The sequence below is a fragment of the Vicugna pacos genome, chromosome 16 (genome assembly GCF_048564905.1).
Source record: "Vicugna pacos chromosome 16, VicPac4, whole genome shotgun sequence".
NCBI lineage: Eukaryota > Metazoa > Chordata > Mammalia > Artiodactyla > Camelidae > Vicugna > Vicugna pacos.
Genome location: NC_133002.1, coordinates 40,880,061 through 40,901,817, shown reverse-complemented (window position 1 = coordinate 40,901,817; position 21,757 = coordinate 40,880,061). Strand labels below are relative to the sequence as shown.

Sequence of the window (21,757 nt, the reverse complement as noted above, 5' to 3'; positions counted from 1 at the left end):
GAGGTATTATGACAGCTTTTTTTTTTTTTAATATCAGAGATTCAGAAGTTGTAGGCTGTTAAGCAGTCAAGCCAGTGATCACCCAAGTCTTTCTTGAGTTGCAGCCTCAGCCAGCACTTCTGTGAAGTCCTCTGGGCAGCAGGCCCTGGAGGGAGAAACTAGGCCAACCTGCTATATGATCATCCTCCTGATCTGAGGCTAAATGGGGCCAAGCCTATGAAGGCTGGGTCTTCGCCAGGTGTTGATAGCATGACCCAGTCTGAGGGAACTGCTTTCTCTGCCAGGCACAAGCAGGATGCGCTGGCGCTGGGCCTCTCATCCAAACTCCCCAATCCAGGGGCACTTCCACGCCTGCTGACCGGGGTCCAGTCTCTCCATCCCATGGGCCAACAACCTGCCACTGTGACCCAAATGCCAACCAAGGGCAGAGCCCTGTGGGAGAAAGCTGAGCAACCCTCCACCCTACAACATGTGAGGCATCTGTCTTCTAAATGGGGCACCAAGAGGAGCAACCAGCAACCAGGCATGTTTCAAAGGCCAAGCAAATGTTATGGAAGTTAAGACTGGTGGAATTCAGGAAAGGGGTAAGACTGCTTTGGGCTGGGGCAGCTTCTCTGTGACACCAAAAAGAGGCCATCTAGGTTACAAACTAATGTATCTACAAGATTTGGGTAAGTCATGCAACTGAAACAGGCTCGTGTCATAAAATAGGGGATGGTGGGGACACCTTTGGGTGTCTGCAGACCCTGCAATACAGTTGGCCCACAGTTCCTGTTGTTTTCTAAGCTCAACAGGTATCACTGAAGAGAGAAACCTATGTAATTCCTGCCAAATCATCTAGGGATCTGAGGGGTGGGGAGACAGTTGAGGAAGACATAGAAATGAGTATCTGTGCACTCACCTAGGGCAAATGTCCATCTTTATGGTTTCCATTTTATATTCGCCTCATTCCTGGCTTTACTTTACAGCATCAGCTTTCTCGGGTATTTTTTTTTAGTTAACTTTTTCCCCAAAAAAGTTGACTTTTTTTTTTCTTCTTGTGGGGGTGGGGGGTAATTAGGTTTATTTATTTTTTTAATTGGAGGTACTAGGGATTGAACCCAGGACCTCGTGCATGCTAAGCAGGCACTCTACCACTGAGTTACACCCTCCCCCCTTCTCAGGTATCTTTTAATATTCATCATCTTTATTTTTTTCCTGTAAGAACATTTTATTATTAATCAATAATTGGGAAACTTATACAGAAAACAACTTATTGAAGTCACCACTTTATCTGTCTTCACTTCAAGTCATTCATCTCTTATTTCCTGACCCACACTAGATAATTTCTATATCCACACTTTATTTTTGGAGAACAATTCTTAAAGAGCCATTAGTGCTTCAGTCTCCTTTAAAACAAAACAACAAAGATCACCATCATCACCGTATTAGATTTTCCTAAACAAAGTCTAGGGTTTACTGAGACCAAAAGGGCAACTTCTCTGTGGTATCACAGGTGGAGAAAAGTTCCTAGTTTTCTATAAGATCTCTAAGAGAAACCACGAGGATAATCATAGTTGCAGTCTTTAAAGGGGGAAATGATGCTGGAGTTCATCAGAACTGAATTAGCTCATTTTTCCTGCCCAAATCCTAGCCTCATTCAATCTTTTTTTCCGCCCCTGGATTCTTCAACTGTTGAAATAAACCTGTAAAAATGCCGTATCACAACCTCACGAGGCTACCCAAACACCTGTAATACAAATAGGTCACTTTATACCTGGTTTTGACCAGACGTTTTGCTTTTGGCTAAAGGCAAACTTTACAGAGGAAAGAGCAGGTAGAGATGGCTAACTAATCTTCACTCCTTCCAAACATCCTACTGTAAACTTAAGCCATGGTTATGATGACCATTGCTCCTGGTTGAACTTCATTGCTCACTACCAACAGCTCACTTTTGAGAGGAAAGGATTTTACAACAAAAACCAGTATACACCAACTGATGCTTTACTTAAGATTTTGAAACCAACATACAACAGTACTCATAAATCACTCTACTGTAGATATTGCTTGTTTTATAATCTATACATTCTACAGTTCAAATGTATCATCTTAGGCCAGAACCTTGTCAAAATTACTTGCACAAGATGTTTGTCACCACAAACCTTTACTCTGATTAATCTGGAGCTTGGACTGGAGGTTGGATTCACTGTCTCTGTGGTTTCTGGCTTGTGAGACAATGTTTTACTTCTCGTACTTTGTATTTTCTTGCCCTGCTACCGGCTGGCCAACAGCCAAGGCCTCTGCACGCATCAGACACTGCCTCAACCCATAAGCATGCTACAGTTGTGGTCCGGCCTTTTTTGGTCTTGCTGCCCCGAGGGCAGTGCAAACCAGTTGAATCCAACTTTACCTCAGTCACAAGCAGGCAGGGAATTTCAAGGATCATAAATTTAAGATTTGCTAACCTAAGGTCAAGTCACAGGTCTAAAAGACATTTGAAATCATCAGAAATTGTTAAAAGATGGCTTGGCTACTGAGAATGAGAGGTATTTTCTTATGTTCACATGTACCCCTAGGGAGTCCTAAAATAGGAAGTGAAATCTGAGCATAAAGGATCTCCTGCCTGTTCTCCAAACGACGTGACATGAAAGCAGCAGTACCATTTCAAAATCATGTAGCTAGCATCTGACCCACATTAGGATCCCAACCATGTCTTCCCCCTACCTTCCTTTGGTCAATCAGTCTAAAGCATGATCATCCTGTTTGTTCCTTCTTCCTGCTAAATAAATGGAACATTTAAGTATGTTTCTACTTGACTTATATTCTACAGTCTTCCTTTCACTTTGCACTATGGTTTTTCATGGGGAGACAGCAAACAATTCTGGCCTTCTCAAAGAATGTATCTTCCAAAGACAAAATCTTAACTGGACATGTTGGTTGAAGAGTAAATAATTTAATGGTATGAAGGGTATTATCTTATTATTTCAAAATTATAAAGCAGATATGTAACAAGGTAAAATGAAAAAAATAGTAACAGGTTTAAAGATAAATGATGTTTTTGTGATTCTGTTTGTAAAATACAGGCGATTCTCAAGAAGTAACTTGGGCAGATTTTCCACTGACTTTTAAATTTATTGTCTGGACACTCTGAAAAGAGCCAACTCTCAGAACTTCCAAATGAATTTCTCAGAGGAGACAAGCCTTCAAGACGCACCTGGCTTATAGAAGTTTTGCTTATTTTGCCTCCTCAAAAGGCCCACACCACATTTGTTTCCTAACGGTTACTTTAACCAGAAAGGTTTACTATAAGCCCATTCCCCCAAAAGATCATAATTTTCTTTTCTTCAGTTGTTATTTTCCTTTCCTATGCTTTTTTTTTTTTTTTAACAACAGCTTTATTTCCCCAGAGGGGTGCACCGTTCCTGAAAGTACTGCAATACCAGGCTGACATGTGTCGCGGACGGAGCAAGCACCTATTCCAACTCCCTGCTCCAAAAATCCATTTAATACATTGTCCTCGCATAGAGGACGTATCAGATATTAAACTGGTAAGAACAGATACTACGCTTGTTCTTAGCCAAAAGGCTGAGAAGCAATCCTACGCTTTTAAAGTGGGCATTTCTGTAACAGTTCTCCCAGAACAAACCAATGTAAGTGGCTGCATTCATGAAGCATTCACTCTAAAGCAGTGCCTTTTACTTGTGTTATTTCATTACCCTTCTTTATAAATTTGCTTGTGGTGTTCCATCAATCTTACAATGGAGATAGACCAAAAAACATGAAACCTTCCGAGATGAAACATTTGCGATACTGTTTTTTTAAGCCTTTAATTAAAAAACTCAACAAAAATATATAATCAAGCATTTTACATAATGCATACATTCTTAATATCTGCAGGTAAGATAAATAACAGAAGGTAAAAGCAGATATACTGTATTGCTTCTCTTTGGCAAGTCACCAATATTATCCCCTGCAGAAATATAGAGTATGTGTAAAACAATGAGCCAAAAAAAAAAAAAAAAGCCAATGGTCTTAAAATAATTGTCCCTTAGTACAAACAACAAAATATTTAGCAATAATACAGTAGATGGATTTTTCAAATTGACTACAATTCATAACACTTTATACCACAGAGGTTAAAGTAGCAAGCTGCTTTCCAAAATTAAGGCTTGCAGCAGTAGTTAGGGGAAAACTTTTTTCTAGTTATATCCTGGTTGTTTTTTATTTAATAATGTCACATTCAAATTCTACCTCTCAGATCCTGCTCCTAAGGAAAACAAAATTTCCTTCCCTAGACAAAAACTGTGTTTTACCGGTAGGTCAGTTGTCTGACCACCCCTCACCCCTAAACCAAATACACATTTTGTAGGAGGCAATTCATCTTTCTTAAGTTAGTATTTACCACCTAACGCAGTGTCCCAGAATTAAAAAGGTCCTTCCACTTTACAGCAAAGATACAGTATCATGGCTCTACTGAAGCAATATATACACGTTGGAACTAATCATTAGAAAAGCAAGAGGGTCCATTCAACACATAGCAGCTTATATCTAAATATATACATGTATGTATATGTTTTCACAGTTAAATTTTAGAAAAACATTTACATTTGATATGTTCAGAAGTATTTCTCCTACAGTCTATAAATAATATTTTAAAAGCTCAACTAATGCAGTAGAAGGATGTATCAAATTAAATAAATCTCCTAAACCTTGAAGTCAGTAAAGCTTGAGGTTTTTGTAAAGGTGTGTTGTCAGTCCCTACTACTAGGGAAGGCAGTGTCCTCTAAGTGCGGTAGGAGAGAAACTCTAAAACTTTGGAAGGAATCGGCAGCTCCTGGACTTCTCGGGTGGGCATCACTCTCCGGATTGACATGCGACATAAATGTTGAAGGCTAGGGACTTGCCTTGGAGTGGCCCAAAAATATACACTTCCATCATGTGTCCTAAACAGAAACAAAAAACACAAGCCGAGTCACCCAAATCCATGGATTTCAACATCCACACAGTTCAAACAACTATCACCAAGGCTCTGCAGTGGAGCCACAAACTGCACATTAAAACCTAATAAGGAGACGTACCCAATGATCTCCTCTCTGACAAAGTAACAGTACTGTAAAGAGCCCTTCTGGACGGTTTACTGACAATAAAATACTGGCTGCTTTGACTAAAAGTCACCTTAAATTGCCTCTTAAAAGAAAACAGAAAAATCATTTACCCAGCAGCTAAAACACTGCCATCAGTAGAAAAGGCACAGCAAAGACCATTGCTCAAAGGTGCAACTTGCACTGGATAATCCTCATCAATTCTCCAGAACCTCACCATTCTGGAAAAGAAATAAATTTTCCAGTAAATATCTAGTAGGAAATTTAAATTAAAAGCCAACTTTTAAAATTCAGAAAGAAATACCACGTCATGCTGAGTCACAAAACACACACACACACACACACACACACACACACACCACTGCAGCCATTACTGTAACTTGCTTTTATAAAACATTTTCTAGTCTATACCAACTGGGTAATTTGGATCAACTCACACTTAAGAAACTACAAGGCACAGTTGCCTTCACTTCCCAGTGTTCAGATCTATAATGCTCACAACCAGCTTTCTCCTTACTTTCTTACACTTAAAAATCAGTTATCTGATCTGTTTTGATTCCTTGCCAGATGTTTATAAATCCTTTCCACTTACACATAGTATGTCAAAGAACAGCAGAGAACTTATATTCAGAGCCTATCTGAGCAAACAGGAGAACAATGATTGCTGGCAAATAAAGAACTCTCCTCATGTTTGCTAACACTGAGTAAAGAGTTGCCTTCTGAATTGATGTGACCAAATTGCTTACGTGATCCATGCACACTGTATGATTTAAAGTATGAGAAAAAGGAATGGCTACAGCTAATTTCTGCTTCTCACCAATAAGCAGCATCTCTCTCTTATGTAAAATTTCATCTTAAAGTCTCAATTTCAGTGGATACAAATGATCATTTTTTAGCATTATTGAAAATGTCCTTCTGCTTGAACCTTTCTTTGTATTACTGAAAAAAAATCTGTCAGCTGAGCTGAAAGCTAACTAAAAAATCTACCCAGTTTGCCTAAACTAGTTAACAAACAAAGAACACAGGGAAAGGCATGCATTATCTTCTTAAGTTTACATAAATACTGTTCAGGCCACAATTCTTTAAGACACACCAGCATCTCTCAAGGTCTTGTCTAGACAGAGAGACATTAAAACCCAAACTACAGAAAGGCCTTTTCCCCCCAGCCTTAAGAATGTCTTTATTATGTGGAAGAATAAAAGGAAATCTTTAAAAGACAATAATAAATAGGTCAAGCTGTAATTCATGCACTTACTTATCATCAGCAAGGCTTGCAACATGCAGTCCATCATGACTAAAGGATACAGATCGTACCCATCGGTCATTTGCTCCTCCAGCAAATATTGGAGTGGGCGGGGGAAACAGGTGCCTGAGGTCAAAGACATGTGGAAATCAGTCACTTCAAGAAACAAAACTACCCAGGTACAAAGTACATCCGTCTTTGAATAACGTTTAAAGTGGCCTTAATGAATGCAACTGAGAAGACTGAGTAGAGCTGATCTACTCAAGTTAAATGAAGTCATTTCACCTAATTACTAACCTCCTTTTCACAGAGTGGGTGATGACACTAAGATTAAGTCCAACTTCACTTTTTAACTATGCTTCCCTAACATGAAACCTAAATATAATGACCACTTCTATAGGGTCATGTACTGTCATTAAATAGCAGTAACATGATCTCTATCAAGAGGGTGATTTATAGAAATTATATGCATTATTCAAGGGCCTAAATAATACCAAAATTTTAAATGATCATAGACTGTAATTTCAGATTTCACATGTAATTTTAGATTTCAATTTTAGATTTCTAATCATTCCTGTAACTTCTTAAAAGCTATGCTGACGATAGAGATGAATTATAGACTATAATAATTCATGCTGTACCCACCCAAATTCCATCAGAATGTCTCCAGTGTGTGGATCCCAGATATATACTCGAGTATCATAAGATGCAGTAGCCAGTAATGCTCCATCAGGAGAAAAGTCACAAGCTACAACATCATGGTGATGTCCTTCTAGTTTCCGAATCATGGTATATTTATCCATATTCCAAAGAAAAACCTGCAAAAAAAGGCAAATGTTATAGCTTCATTCAGACACACAGAGGACAAAATGGCACATCTTAAACTATAACTGCTAAATTTAATTATAATATTAAATTAAACATGATAAATTATGAGTAATTAAAAGAATATGCTCAGTGTCATAGTCAGATTAAAATCAGTCTTTAAGTTAATTAAAGTAGACATGCAAATTCTATTTCAAATGTTTCTGTTAAATGTTAATTTAAAAAAAAAGCCTAAACACAAAAGGCAATGCAATTTAACCACAAAGTTATACTGAAATTCATTTATTCCAAAAACTAATTAACTATATAATATACAGAAATAAATAGGGTTAAGTACTACAAACCCTTCTTTTTTTTTTTTCCAGAAACTACCGAATTTTTAAAAAATATACAGACAGAAAATGTAAGGTTAACAAATTGTTACTCCATTGGCATCTCCCTTTGAGATAATCACTTGTTTACAATAGGCTTGGGTCACCAACGTGAGCCTAGGAAGAGAAACAGATACTGCAAGCAAAGAGAATTTTCACAGCCAAATGAAATTTCTTTGGCAAACAAGGATGTTAAACCATATTACAAAATGAAAATGCTCATTTATGAAAATAATATAATTAACAACATTTCTGTGAATCAAGATTTGCCAATCTTACTTTTCCCAATCCGACCACAATCATTAGTCATTTTAAGCATAAAACATTTAAATTACTTTAGTACATGTTCACACATAGTTTTAGATTCTAAAGATCAGTACTTAAGACTGTGCAGAATAGCTCTAAACAGGATTCTAACGTTTACTTCAGTCTGTTATTTTAAATGTCCTAATAAGACAATCTCTCCTCCTCTTGGAGTAAAGCAATCCTTTTGCTACTTTTTTTCTGCACAGACACAATATATTATTTCCAAAGAAAAATAAATACAAATTTTAAATAGGATCAAAGGCTTAAAGGTATCTCTAGTATCTCAAAGAATTCCAAAAAATAGCACAGAGAAACCATTCTAAAGTCAATTTGTATTACATTAAATTGGTTTCACATGTCAAGACTCCCAATTCCACCAGACTGGAAGACCAATTTACTCAGTGGAGTCAGTTGGTTTCACTGTAGGGGAAATTATTTTTAAAAAGAAAAAAAAGAAAGAAAGAAAAGCAGAAAGTGGACGTCGACCAGCACCTGTGTACGTACAGTACACCTTGCAGCCGAATGCAAGGTTACTTCATCCTATGGTAAAGGTCGCCCCCAGCCCGGTAGCCAGAGATGCCACTCTTTCTGCCCAGCTAACACCATTGTGCGCCTGTGTGCGAGTGGTGCCAGCATAACCTCAATCACACCAATATTGCTGCCACCACCTGTGACAGGGAAAGCAAGAAGCATATGGAAAACACACAGCCTAAAATAGCAATGTCAACATCTAGCTTTGCTCTTCTTATGATTTTTAAAGAACTAAACTGAGTATTTTCTTCTAAACTGCCAACATTTGCAACTATCATTTTAACATACTTCTTGGCTAAATAAAATGCATTTTAACCAGCCTCCCACCCACCCCTCCATTAATTCAAAGTGTACTGTGATCATCACATGTATCTGGACTTCAACCATTTTCATAAATACTTGGAGCTAATAAGATCTCTTTAACTATACTAACTCAGAGCTGGTAGACAACAGAAGGAGAGGTCATCTAAGTATAACCCTCTTAAGAGTCACTTTATACTTAATCTGTCTACAGGTATGCTATGCAAGACAGATCATATCAAATTTCATCTATTAATTCACTGCAGGTCATACATGACTGCTATTTTTACTCCTCTTAGATTTTTAAGTTACTTTTTTTCAGTTAAATGTCCAGGACCAGCTGGGACTCAAAACTTTTTAAACAGCAAACTGGACAAAAAAAAATAGAACAACAGAGAAGAAAATTAGCAAGGGAATATCTTAACATTTGGACCAGAACTCTTCTATAGCACATAAACTTTCCTAGATCTTAGAAAAAATAAATTTGACAAACCCCTTATTTTATGAACATCATCTCTAACTAAAAGCAATCCAATTTCTCACTTCACAATCAATAACTATATTTACTTAATTTCCCTCATGCAAATTCTCCCCCATCATGAAATAAAACATTTAAGATATTCAAGACACCGAGCACATACTTAATAGGTTACTTAGATTTTAAATGATTACGCATACATTATTATAATCCAATTCACAATAAATGTACAAGAACTTTGACACATACTGCTTTACTGGCTCCCACTGAACACAGCATAGAAGAGTCAGGAGAGAACGCACAGCTGTACACCCAGTTCTGATGGCCCCTCAATACTTTCATCATGTTTCCTGGAAAAGAAAATACTTGTCTTAACCCTAGAACCCACTTCAAATGAGTAGCATTTCAAAACTGGCAGAATCATAGAATAATAAACTTCTGCAGAGGCAGCAATTTATCTACAGAGGTTGGCAATATACAAGTTACTTATTTTTGTTCCTTAGTTTTTACTGAAGCAAGCATGCCCACTGTTGTGCTACAACAGAGCTGAGTAACTACCACAAAGATAGCATGGTCTACAAGGCTAAAATATTCACCACCTGGCCCTTTAAGAAAAAGTCAGCTGACTTTTACAGATGATAGATTATCTAATTCTTATTCTACAAATGCAGGAACTGGAATACCACTAGGCTGAGACCTCATGGACATCTTCAGAATGCCTTTTCATCCTTTTTCCTTTTTGGTAACTTACATTTCACTCCAAGGCCCCAAAGCATACAACTGTGCCTAAGTATACTTCAACTCTTAATTTTACAAACACTTACTGAATATCTACTAAATGCCTGGCACTGAAGATATGGTTGTGAATAAGACAAAGTCCTTACTGTTGGAGCTTACATTTTCCTGAGTCTACCTTCTTAAAACATGTGCACACGACTGAAAATACGTTCAGAGAGTGAGCACCATTTGATATGCAAGTGAAAACAAAAATTTACTGATTGAACTGTTTTAACTGTTGGGATTCCTTCACCCCTCAATAGCTGAGCAATTAGACAACTGACAAAACACGGAGGTACCTCATGGTTTGGTAACGGTATTAGCGTATTATTTTATCAGGCAATGGTTACTACCCATAAGCTGGAACAAGTCTCCAAATCTGAGGAGTTTTTCCTACTATAGTTAATTTAAGCTACATTTCCCCAAACAAGTCTGCCAACTTCCAGCCTGAGGCTGGTAGAGCACTAGCAAATCCTAATTAAATATACAGTTTTACTTAAACACGTAAACACTTTCATTAGAGGCTAAGAAGGGAAGAGATGCTCATCTCAGTCCTCTCAAACAAGGTAGTCTCCAAAACTTTCTAAGAGCATCACAATTATGAATGTTTCAGAAAAAACTAAGTACTTGACACTGACTTACCTTTCACTATATTGGAGGACAAATCTCCTATTTTTTATAATTTCTTACTTAACCTCTCCAACTTATTATGATTAGCATTTAAATATAAATTCTGGTATATAAATCATGTTTTAATTTACATTGTATTAATTACTAAGTTATATATTTCATTATGTCAAAATCTACTTAAATTTTCACTAAGCAAATGAAGGAAGTTAATAAGTCTCCCTAATATAGAATAAATAAATCAGCACAGACAAGCTCAGATAAAACCCTGTAAACGATCCAGTTTGTCCTCTAACAGTCGATACAGATCTGTGTGGTTAGTTTCTGAATAATGTCAGATTGTTTACTTAGAGTAACTGCTGGCTCCTACTCTGGGTCACATTTATGGTTTTGTTTGCTTTTCACAGGGAAAGGGACCAAAGGACTAAAACATGGAAACTTTGATCACATGCCACTTTTAATGTCAAATGCCCCCAGGTGATCACAATACCTCTCAGTAGTAACATCAAGAAACTCTTTCACAGCCTGGGAAAAGAAAAAAGGCATACCATCATCTTTCAGGTCCCACACTCTCAGAGTTTTGTCTCTTGAAGCTGATACCAGGATCAAGCTCCCATCTGGAGCAAAAGTTAAATCTCTGACCAGTTCAGTATGATCCACCAAGTTAAGGAGGAGTTTTCCTAAATGCAATGAAAGGGGGTTAAAAGAAAAGACAGTAATTTTTATCAGCTTCCATTTAAAAAAAAATAAGGTTCTTCACCATTTAAAAAAAAAAAAAAAGAATAGAAATACGAGTACCTCCTCAGTTTACCAAGTATAAAATGACTTATTTATTAGTGCTTTTACTATTATCTTTAAAGATTCACTATTTACGTTGTTTTAAAATGGATTATTTCCAAGATAGCAGAGCCTAAATTTATTGGAAAAATTAAAAGGGAATTCTTGAAATGTGGACAAATTTTTGGATCAAGTCAATTTAATATCAAGAAAATCTACATCACTGTAAAATTTTTGTATAGTATGATTTTAAAATTTAAATCAAATTTTTCCTTTCCTTTTCTTTGGCCTAGATAATGAACAGACTGTCAAATTCCCCCCAAAATACATGTTATCTGACAACAGCCTAAATTTTCAAACATAATCTTAATGAGAAAATGTACTTTATTCACTTAATATTATAAATTTTGTTTTTCTACGAAAATCTATGTGCTTATCTTAAATTTTTTTTGAAAAATTCAAATTTTCTGACTCATTATCCCTAATGTTAGTATCACTTGTATTTTAATGTTACATATTGTTTTAATGCTCATTTTTTAAAAACCCTTTAAATTTCTGAGTACATACTATCAGCCAGAGATAATTTTAGAACACATTTACTTTTTATTGCCCAAAGAATTTTAACTTCTCAACCTATCTGGTTAAACTTTAGATAAAATGTCACTAAACCTTACAGAGGTTAGATAATGATTGCTGAAAACCAGATTTACCTTGAAAGCTAAGCTATCAATCACTGAAAAAGTAAAACACCTTACAATCTGAGTCATAAACTAAACTAAACTACTAGTTTATAAGTGACAATTAACTAAGCATTCCTAAGACATGCCCTTCTTGCTATAATAGTCCTTGAAGAAAGATCAGGCAATGTGAACTATATTTTCCTAAATAAAACTATGAGCTGAAGATGCTATTCAGGCCAATCATAAAGATACATTCACAGCATCAATTCTTGCTTTTCATTAAGTTAAAATCCTCAAATCACGTATTCTAGCGCCTGTGAGCGATGCTTGCATCATAGAATAATCAGGTTTGCTTTTTTTTAAACATTTTTTATTGAGTTATAGTCATTTTGTAAGGTTTGCTTTTAAAACTATGACTCTATACCTGTATATACATCCCATATTTTGATACGCCCATTGTTTAACCCGGTGGCAAGGAGTAGCTGATCTTGTCCAAATTTGAATCGATGCCATTCTATATTTACACAGCGACTTTGTTTTTCTGGAACGGAAGATCCAAAAGCAAGACTCCAAACTATATCACCACAGTCTATAATATGTTCACGAGGCTTATTTTTCTGACCACCATCACTGTTTTGTCTTGACAATCTTAAACTGCTTGAGTTGGTGATATTCTTGGTGCCATGCAAGAGACTGAGTGGGAAATAAAAGGTCAGATTGAAATCTAGTTACTATTTACTCTAAACTCCTATGGATAATAAACAATGATAAATGTTTGTTAAAATATCTTGAATATCATTATAGTGATATAATGAATAACAGAATCCTTACAGGAAGGGAAAAGTTGCTATTAGCTATGTGGCAGTGACTTTTTTTTAAAAATTTATTTTTATTGAAGCATAGTTGATCCACAATGTTCTGTTCATTTCAGGTGTACAGTGACTCAGCCACACATATACACATAAATACTCTCCTTCAGATTCCCCTCTGTCACAGGTCACCACAAGATACTGAACACAGTATTGTATTTTATATACAGTAGTTTGTATCTGCTAATCCCAAACTCCTAATTTATCCCTTCCCCCCACCCCTTTCCCCTTTGGTAACCATACTTTGTTGTCTACGTCTGTGAGTCTATTTCTGGTTTGTAAGTAAGTTTATGTCTCCTTTTTTTTTTTTAACTTCAGAAAAATTTTGGTTTGATCCAGGGATTTATTATTTAGACTAAAAGAAATCCTCAGTGGCTGAGAAAGAGAACATAAATTCAACAATAAAGCAATTTATAATTCATTCATTTCAAAATTTCAAACAAATACATTTGTTCCAATATACCCTAATTGATATAGGTAGCCTGTATCAACTAGGACTCCTTTAATTAACCAAAAAGAAGTAAAAACAAGCAAAAAACAAAAACAAAAAACCCAAAGAACACAAGATATTGTGACGATAGACATCAGAAAACTCTCTTACACCCCATAATAATCAGTAGTTTCCCACATTTTGTAGTCCTAAAGGAGTATATAATAAGGACGTTAATGAATAATACCATGAAGGCGGACTAGACACAAAAAGCAGGGCAAGATTAAATTTAGTAGATGATAAATTTTAGAAAAACTTTCAACATATATCTAAACTCAATTAAACCCAAGCAGAAGGACTGTTAAGTACATAAAAAATAATTACATGATCTATGTACCACTGTTACCTAACAAAATGTTGTGAAATCCAAAAAGCATCCCGTAACAAAAGTCACCTAACCTGGCACAACACAATGCATACACTACCAAGGTACAATTAATCTGCCTTTTTATATATGGAAAAGGAGAAACTTAAAAGACATCCAAGTATCTGAGAAAGTATTCTATAATGTATAAAGGCCAGATAATTCTTACCACAAACCTTCCAATAAATATATTTAGCTTATGACTAAAACATAGTTACAACAGTCCATAAAAGAAAAAACTTAAATATCAAAATCTTATTATTCTACACAAAGAAAAAGTAAATTCTATGAACAGATAGACAGAAAATTAAAAAAAAAAGAGTCTTACAAGTTCTTCAGGCACTGGGACCACGGAACAAGCTTTACTGTACGATGTCCTTGTGACCAAGCAAAGTACGAACCATCTGGAGCAAAAGCAACAGTCCAATTTTCACGACCACATTTCTTGTCGAAAGGAGCTGCTGGAGCTAAAAGTTCACCTATAGTACGTGATCTCACTAAAAGGAAAAATTAAAAATGTAAGATACCATATATAACCAAGAATACCTCAGTACCTCCTCCAAAGATAAATAAGTAAATGAACCCAATTATCTACCCCTCCCCCCCTCAAAAAACCCTAAATTAAAAAAAAAAAAGTCTTTGGGGGAGGGTATAGTGCTCACTAGTAGAATGAGAGTGCTTAGCATACACGAGGTCTTGGGTTCGATCCCCAGTACAGCCATTAAAAAAGTAAATAAACTAACCCCCACCAAAAGAATTAAAAAAAAAAAAAAGAATCTGAGACTGCATTCATACTACTTTGGAATCCCCTCAACTCCACCCAGTTTCTCCTTTATCTATACAAACAAGGTATAATGAGTTCTGCATTCTACCCTTTGAGGGAAGATATATGGTGTGAAGACCCCCTATTACTGATAATAAATACCTTTAAGCAAAAGTTTTTTAAAGAAAGTTTCAATTAAAAACTTCGTCAAACAACAATAATCCATGATCGATCAGGGCTAGCAGTTACTAAATTCCTCCCTGCCTTTTGCAACACCTTATGTTTTCGTCAAATGACTACTATTTAAAATGCAAGAAACTAAAAAGTTGGTCTGCAAGAAAAGTCTTCCAAAAATTTTGTAGCTTTCAAAAACCATAAATAGAGTACTACATCATTATTCAATGAAAGTACTATAAAAGTCTAGTCAAACACCAATATTCTTATCTTTCTTATGCCCAGATCACAAAAATCATAAAAACTTAAAGGTTAGTTAGTCCAACCTTCCCAACCAGTGCTCTAAAATGCATTATATTTGTGACTCTTGAAGACTAGTGGGCCTCAAGCATCTTCCCAATGGGTCACAAACTGACCAAGATGAAGTAATTCTTTTTATTTTTAAGCAAATTTCATACATTTTAAGTTTAGTTAAGTGACTAAATCTAACATTCATAACAAAACCCGGTATATTAAAGTGTACAGAGAGTTCTTCTCCTGCATTTAACAAGCAGCATCATCAAGCTCCTACTGTACATGTGCGCAGGCAAACGCAGCTGGCACTTCCTCAGTTCTGGGAAAGGGTCTTCTTTTATCAGTCTATCAGCACTGCTGTCTTATGTCTGTCTTGATTACAAATTTTTCTAGTCTTCCTTTTTAGTTGTAAGTCACTTTCAGTTTAGTTTCTCTATTACCTAGCTTGTGGTCAGTTCTGTGGCCAACTCTACAGTGTATTTTTATGTTTTTGGCTTAAACTTTCCAACAACTAAACTTCAACATATCCTACATATTGCAGTTCAAATGAGAACCACTTATACTCCTATTCCCAGAGCAAACATATATACATACATAAACCCCCAAAATGTACTTATTCAGTGACACTTTCAGTCTCGTGTGCTGTTAGTGTAGCACCTGACATGTGACAGAATTCAGTAAATACTTATTGAATGAATATGAAAACACATGTAGGAGGAAGAGTATAGCTCAAGTGGTAGAATGCATGCTTAGCATGCATGAGGTCCTAGGTTCAATCCCCAGTACCTCCTCTAAAAAATAATTAAACCTAATTAACCCCCCCAAAAATAAAAAATTTAAAAAAAATGTATAAGCTCCCGTTCTTGACTGATTTAAATATTTCCTCGCCCAATTCTTTAACAAATGAGCTATGGTTTAAAAGTAAAACAAAGCAAAACTGAAATGTTTTTTCTGTGATATTCATAAACATGAAAAATAGGTTCATAATCTATTTTGGCACAGCTGAGATTATCAGAGTTTTTCCTTCTGATGACTCAAAATCTTCCCCCTTGCCTGTCTACCCATTCAGTCCTGAGTCTGATCTAAGAGAATAAGCCTAATCCTGCTCTCACATGGCATTCATTTATTGAAGATGGCCATGACATGAGCGACTAAATCTTTTCACCAGGATAAAATCTGGTGAATTCTCAATCATTCCTTAGATTATGTGTTCTACCTTCACCGTACTTTTCTGGACAAACTCCAGTTAGTACTGACCCTCATAAAAGAGGCACCTAGAACTAAACAAGACACTTCAAGTGTGGTTTAATCAAAGCAGTAGAACCCCCTACCTCCCCCTGCCCTACTTGTACTAATACAGCTTAAAGTGACATTAACTTTACTGGCAGTAACATGACATTAAAAGTTCACAAACCGGTGACCCTCTTACTCCTGTAGAATGATTTTTTAAATATGCAAATGATTTTTGAAAGGGCTTGCTGCTCCATGTTTCCTTACATTCCTCCAAGCCCAGTCTTACATGGTCATTTCACTAAGGTAATTTTATGTGCCTGGCCCCTGAATTCGCAAGCTCTGCCTACCTTTTTTTTTTTTTTTAAACACGGGTTTCTGTTTCACCACATCTATTTTTAAAAATCCACAAATTTTAGGAGGAAAAAAAGAACCAAAGTTCACAAATAAGGAAAGTAAGTCTTAAATTCAATTGAAAAATGCAAACATTATCTCAAAAAGAGAAAGCCCCTGGTTAAACTAGATGAGTATACTATGTTAACTTCTATCTCAAAAAAGGACTGGCCCTTGCATTCAACTTCTAAAACACCTGGTAAATTAGACAAGAATTCATTTCTCCTTTAGTAAGCATAACTAAGACTAACTTTCCTACAGAAGACTCATTTTTTCATATGTATTTCAGGATCACTTTGTATTTTTCTTCTTTTACCTTGGCCACAATCACAAAACTCCTCTTGTGTAAAGGGTGGTAATAAATTAACATAAAAAAAAAAAAAACTGGTTCAGATAACAAAGACCATGAAATAATAAACCAGTTTATTCTTTTTTTAAGCTAATTTATTCTTGAATATACATATATTTTTAAGAAATAGGGTCACCCTAAAAAATTTGGCAAATAAATAAATACAAGTATTGCATTTATAATTACCTTGTGTTTCTTTGTTTTTTAACAGGCATAGTAAAGGACCCTCACATTTTAATCAAATGATTTACACACTCACTTGAATACTGGTACAATATCATAAACTAGCACAAGGCTTATAATAAATAAAAAAATTTAATTGAATCTTTATTATACTACTTGCAACTGCTTACGGTTAGTGTCCTAAGAAATGCATGATTTAATGACCTTGTATAAGGGAAAAGCTGCCTGCCATGGGAACTTGGCCATAAGACAAAGAACTACATTATTAATATCCAGACAGTAGTAACACATCATCTGAGTCACTGCTCAACCAAGCAAACCAGATTTAGCTCCTTCTTCACATTCTTCCCTGCAATTTCATAACTGGGAAGGGAGGATCTGTGGCAGTGCCTTGTGAAAAAGGGCAGTAGCTCTAGGTAGTAACTCCCAGTCACAGACTTCTTTAATCACTCATGGAATCTTGCCTCCTCTTTCAGTCAGTACTTGAGAAACCAAACAGCTATTATTAATACCTAAGAAAAAAGGGAAGTCCTTACTGATAGATACAAAGCTAAAGAGATATTAGTGTTTAACTGTGTATCCAAATAATATCTTTAAAAAAGAAACAAACAAAAACCTGGGGTTTTTAAAAAGCTTACAAAAGGCCAAAGTTCTTTTAGATATTTGGCAAGTAACTAGTGACTTTATACCATATCCAGGAAATAACACTGGAATCTAAATATGCAAAAAAGAAAAAATTTAAAGGCTACTTGGGGGATGGCTCTACCTTATGCAGGTATGCTAAGCTCTATCCAGCCCTTAGAAGGGGCCTGGAAAGTTTTCAAAATGGTTCATAAAGATGAAGTAAAATACATATCAATGAAAGGCAGATCACTCATCTGTGATATTACTGAGAAGGAAAAATAATCCACTGGGCTGAAAATAAGAACTTTTGAGTTTTATGCTCCACAGTTAAATAAAACCATGGTTAAAGTCCCCATCCTAATGTGCCATTTAACAGAATTCTAACAAAAGTCCAGAATTCTATGATAGCTGTCTCTAGATATAAAAATTCACCCACATACTGGATAGATGGCCTTTTGGCTACTTCAGCCTCTTACTTTCTCTAGAAATACCTCTTTCAAGTGTATTTAACAAAGGGACACATTTGGCTGAAGAACAAGGAAATGCAAAGGCTCTCTGCTCAGGTAGCTCAGTAGCTACCTCCAATTTTCATCTAATTAAAACAGTAAGTTCAGTGCTGGGCTTTGGGGAGGAGTGGGGAGATGCTAAATCGGTTTTTTAAAAATAAAAACTGTATATATGTAAATAAAGTGTATAGCATGACTTGATAAGTTCAACGTTTTACTAAGCATATCAACGAATGCGCAGCAACTCCAACTCCCCCAAAAGCTGTTCCAGTTATTTTACCTTGAGAGAGGATTTAAATAACGTGAGGCGCTTTCAACTGAGCCACTGAGTAGGTCCTGAAGCAGGTCCTTCAATATCTATCTATTGGCCTGTCTTCAGCGTGGCAGGGCTGGCCACTAAACCAGTTTCTAGACAGCCTTTCAGCTTCAGCTTCAGCTTTTCTTCGGTCACTCCACCCAGCTACCCTGCTCCTCCCTGCTCCTAAGCGTAGTAAAGATAACTTGAGTCTCCGCCCCAGAACCGCTGCCTTTAACGCCTATTTTTTTTAATCTTGCTTTTTCCAGGCTGATGGCACCTCTTCGGCTGCATTTCTCCTTTGACTGGTTGGTATACAATAAAACTCATCCTTTCATTACAGCTCAGAACACACAAATTTACTTTTCCCGATCGTAAACTTTAAGAGTCCTAGAGACTTGCCCAGCCCTCCGCTGGCCACTCGACACCTCAGCCCCTGAACCAAGAGAATCCCAAGAGAATGGCCCTGCGCGGATCTCCGAAGAGGGAACTCGAGTCCTCAGGGGTGCGTGTCCATCCTCGGCCACACGATCACTGGAGCCCTCGCCACTAGGCGCACAGGTTCTCTTTGCCCCTAAGATCCGCGCACTGCCTCCCTCCGTGCCAGGCGTACAGTAGGAACCCCATCTACGGTGATCCCATTTACCCGTTGGCGACACCCCCCCGCGGAGCCGCTTCCTTCCTCTTCGCTCCCGGGCTTAGCCCCGGCTGTTCTTCCCTCAGACTCAGAGACGCTCTTCCCCCCGAGCCTCCCCGGGGAAGTCCCTGCCTCACCGCAGACCCCGCCCGCTCACCAGCACCCCTCACCCACCGTCCCATTCCTCACCGATCTCTTTCTCGTTGACCCTCGGGGGAAAGCTGGCCATCTATGGGGCACCGTCTGATTCCGGGGGTGCGATGCGGACGCAACGACCGAGAAGGGAACGGCGAGCACCGAGGGGCGTGACGCGGGCTGGGTCCCTCCCGATCCCGGGGACGGAGGGGAGGGGCGGGGCGGTCGCGGCGGCTTCTGCCGACTGCCCCGGGAAAGCTCCGAGAGGCCTCGGACCAAACTACGGAGCCAAACACAGACAATGGACTCTGTTCCTTGCTTCACGCCTACGGACCAAGACACTTCCCTCCACACTGCAGACGGCAAACGAGACACTGGAGACAAAATGGCGGGCCGCGCCGTGAATATCAGGGCCGAGGGGCGGGGCATCGTGACGTCACGGACGTCACGCTCGATACCCCGCCTCCCGACGCTCGGGACGTGACGGGCTCAGCTCGCGCCCCGCCCTCCCGCCGGGGGCGCGAGGGCGTTGTCCTGGGGACTCGACCCGCCAGAGCAGGAAGAGCGCGGGGGCGGAGGAGGAGGGCTGCAGCCCCAGCCCAGCCCAGCCCAGCCCAGCCCAGCCCAGCTCTGGCCGGAACGCTGGGTTGGAACCTACTGACTGTGCATTGAACTCCGTCTCGTTTTCCCGACCGGGGCCCAGGCATGGTGTTTATAAGTTGAAGCAGCCTTTGAAAAGGCAAGCGGAGAATTGTACAATACACATTAGCCCACAGCAAAGAGTGCATGGAATTTAAACTGACTGAACTAAAAAGAACAAAAAAGACATTTCAAATTTGAACTCGATGTGGCCATCTCCCCACACTCCGTGCTGGGGAACTGGTGGATTCGCTGATGAAAACAATGAGATAACAATGGACATTGCTATGCTCCACACGTCCGGCCGCGGTAGTTTTGACGTGAGCCAGCCGGTTTTTGGAAGGGCCGAGGTGACCCGGCGTGAGGAACAGGGAGACCCGGGCATGATGGCGTCCGGCCCGGCCCCACCACAAGACCTCCCGGGGCTGCTTTTGTCCTGCCTGGCGGTCAGCAGTGTCCCGGCCCCTAGCCAAGGCGGACCCCACCGTATCTGCTCAGAAGCAGCCCTTCCTGCACCCAACCGAGGTCTAGGCCTCTGGGAGGCAGCTAGCTCATCACACAGCAGGGCTGATAAACGTATCAGGGTCTGCCAGAAGCCAAGTTGGTTCTTAACTGATAACATATTTACATTTTAATGGGCTCTTCTGTGGACTCTAAGCCTTATTCCAAGGGAGGACATCTAAGACTGGGAATTTCAAATATGCAGCAGATACTGATGGGAGAGGAATTGCATAGCCAAACTCCTTTGAGAGCTCTCAAATGACAAGTACGGCGTGGCTGCTTCATCTTTGCCTGAGTGATAATTCTTCCGATAGTGAAATGTTTCATAGCAGGTACAAGAAATCATCCCCCCCCCTTTTTTGAAATCGTTTTGTTACCTTAAGTCAACATAGTTATTGATGGCTTATTCTGTGCCATCCACTGGGGCTAGTTGTTGAATATTTAGGGTAAAACAAAAGAATTTTGATTGCAGTCTTGTAGCTCAAATACCAACATTTCTATCAGTCTGTGTTGATTCTTACAACCAGCCGCTGTTACCTCTGTTTACGTGTACGATGCGATACAGATTCACGGAAAATACCAGTACTTGAGGGTGAATTATTTTGGTGGCTTTTTCATACAATTGTTTAATTCCATTGTAGTTTATTACTGCTAGCCAGCAGACTTCCTGACCGTTTTCTCAATTGGCAAAATATGACAATGGAATGAAAAATATTTTATATTTGTGTGCTCTTTAGTGATCATATCTAATATTTATTGGGTCCATGCTACGTTGGGCACTGTGCCATATAAGTGCTTTTGTGGATGAACTCGTTTAACACCCACAGCAGTATGAGTTGTGTGTTAATCATTCATGTTTTAAAGACAGTAACTTGACAATAGTCACAGAGCTCCTAAGTGACAAAGTTCTAGGTTTGCACCCAAACTTGTCTGACTGCTCTCCCCTACTTCTGTGCTGCCTTGTCTCCCATAAAAGAACCCTAGCTTGAGAAGCAAATATATACCTGGCATTTCATACCTATATTTGCTATTTTAATGTCAAATTTGAATGGCTGTCTTATCCCCTGCCTGTCCCATAAAGCTGAGATTTTCCACAACTTTTTTTCTCCTTCCATGCTCTCCCTGGGTGATAACCTCTCTTTGGAGTTTAACCGCCAGCTCTACGTGAAGACTCTGAAGTCCAGACCTAACTTCTCTCTTGTGCTTCAAAGTTACATATTCAAATATTTACAGTAAAGCTTGACGTGTGAAAACTGAAAACATCCTTCTCTCTCCCAAAGCTGCTCCATCTTTCATATTCTGTATCCTAGTGAAC

The 21,757-nt window shown here is 38.3% G+C and overlaps 1 protein-coding gene and 1 non-coding gene across 2 annotated transcripts; both read right to left on the bottom strand.

Annotated features, from left to right (window-relative positions):
* Positions 1-3,385: 3,385 nt before the first annotated feature.
* Positions 3,386-3,576, bottom strand: LOC116283749 (U2 spliceosomal RNA). Its single transcript, XR_004193460.1, has one exon. It is a non-coding gene; the product is annotated as a U2 spliceosomal RNA (small nuclear RNA).
* Positions 3,577-4,178: 602 nt separating this feature from the next.
* WSB1 (WD repeat and SOCS box containing 1) lies at positions 4,179-19,678 on the bottom strand. The gene is made up of 9 exons (XM_006211975.4): positions 19,357-19,678; positions 14,048-14,216; positions 12,421-12,689; positions 11,088-11,219; positions 9,385-9,485; positions 6,970-7,142; positions 6,337-6,450; positions 5,195-5,302; positions 4,179-4,922 (listed from the first exon to the last, which is right to left on the bottom strand). The coding sequence occupies exons 1-9, from the start codon at positions 19,394-19,396 to the stop codon at positions 4,763-4,765; spliced, it is 1,266 nt and encodes a 421-aa protein (XP_006212037.1). The 5' UTR covers positions 19,397-19,678; the 3' UTR covers positions 4,179-4,762.
* Positions 19,679-21,757: the final 2,079 nt, after the last annotated feature.

Coding starts and splice junctions, on each gene's coding strand:
- WSB1 (XM_006211975.4), bottom strand. CDS start 19,396: ATGGCCAGCTTTCCCCCGAGGGTCAACGAGAAAGAGATCG. Junction 11,220..12,420: donor AATATGGGATGTATATACAG/GTATAGAGTCAT, acceptor CATTGCATTTAG/GAAAACTCCTCCTTAACTTG. Junction 7,143..9,384: donor CAGTGGGAGCCAGTAAAGCA/GTATGTGTCAAA, acceptor CTTTTTTTGCAG/GTTTTTCTTTGGAATATGGA.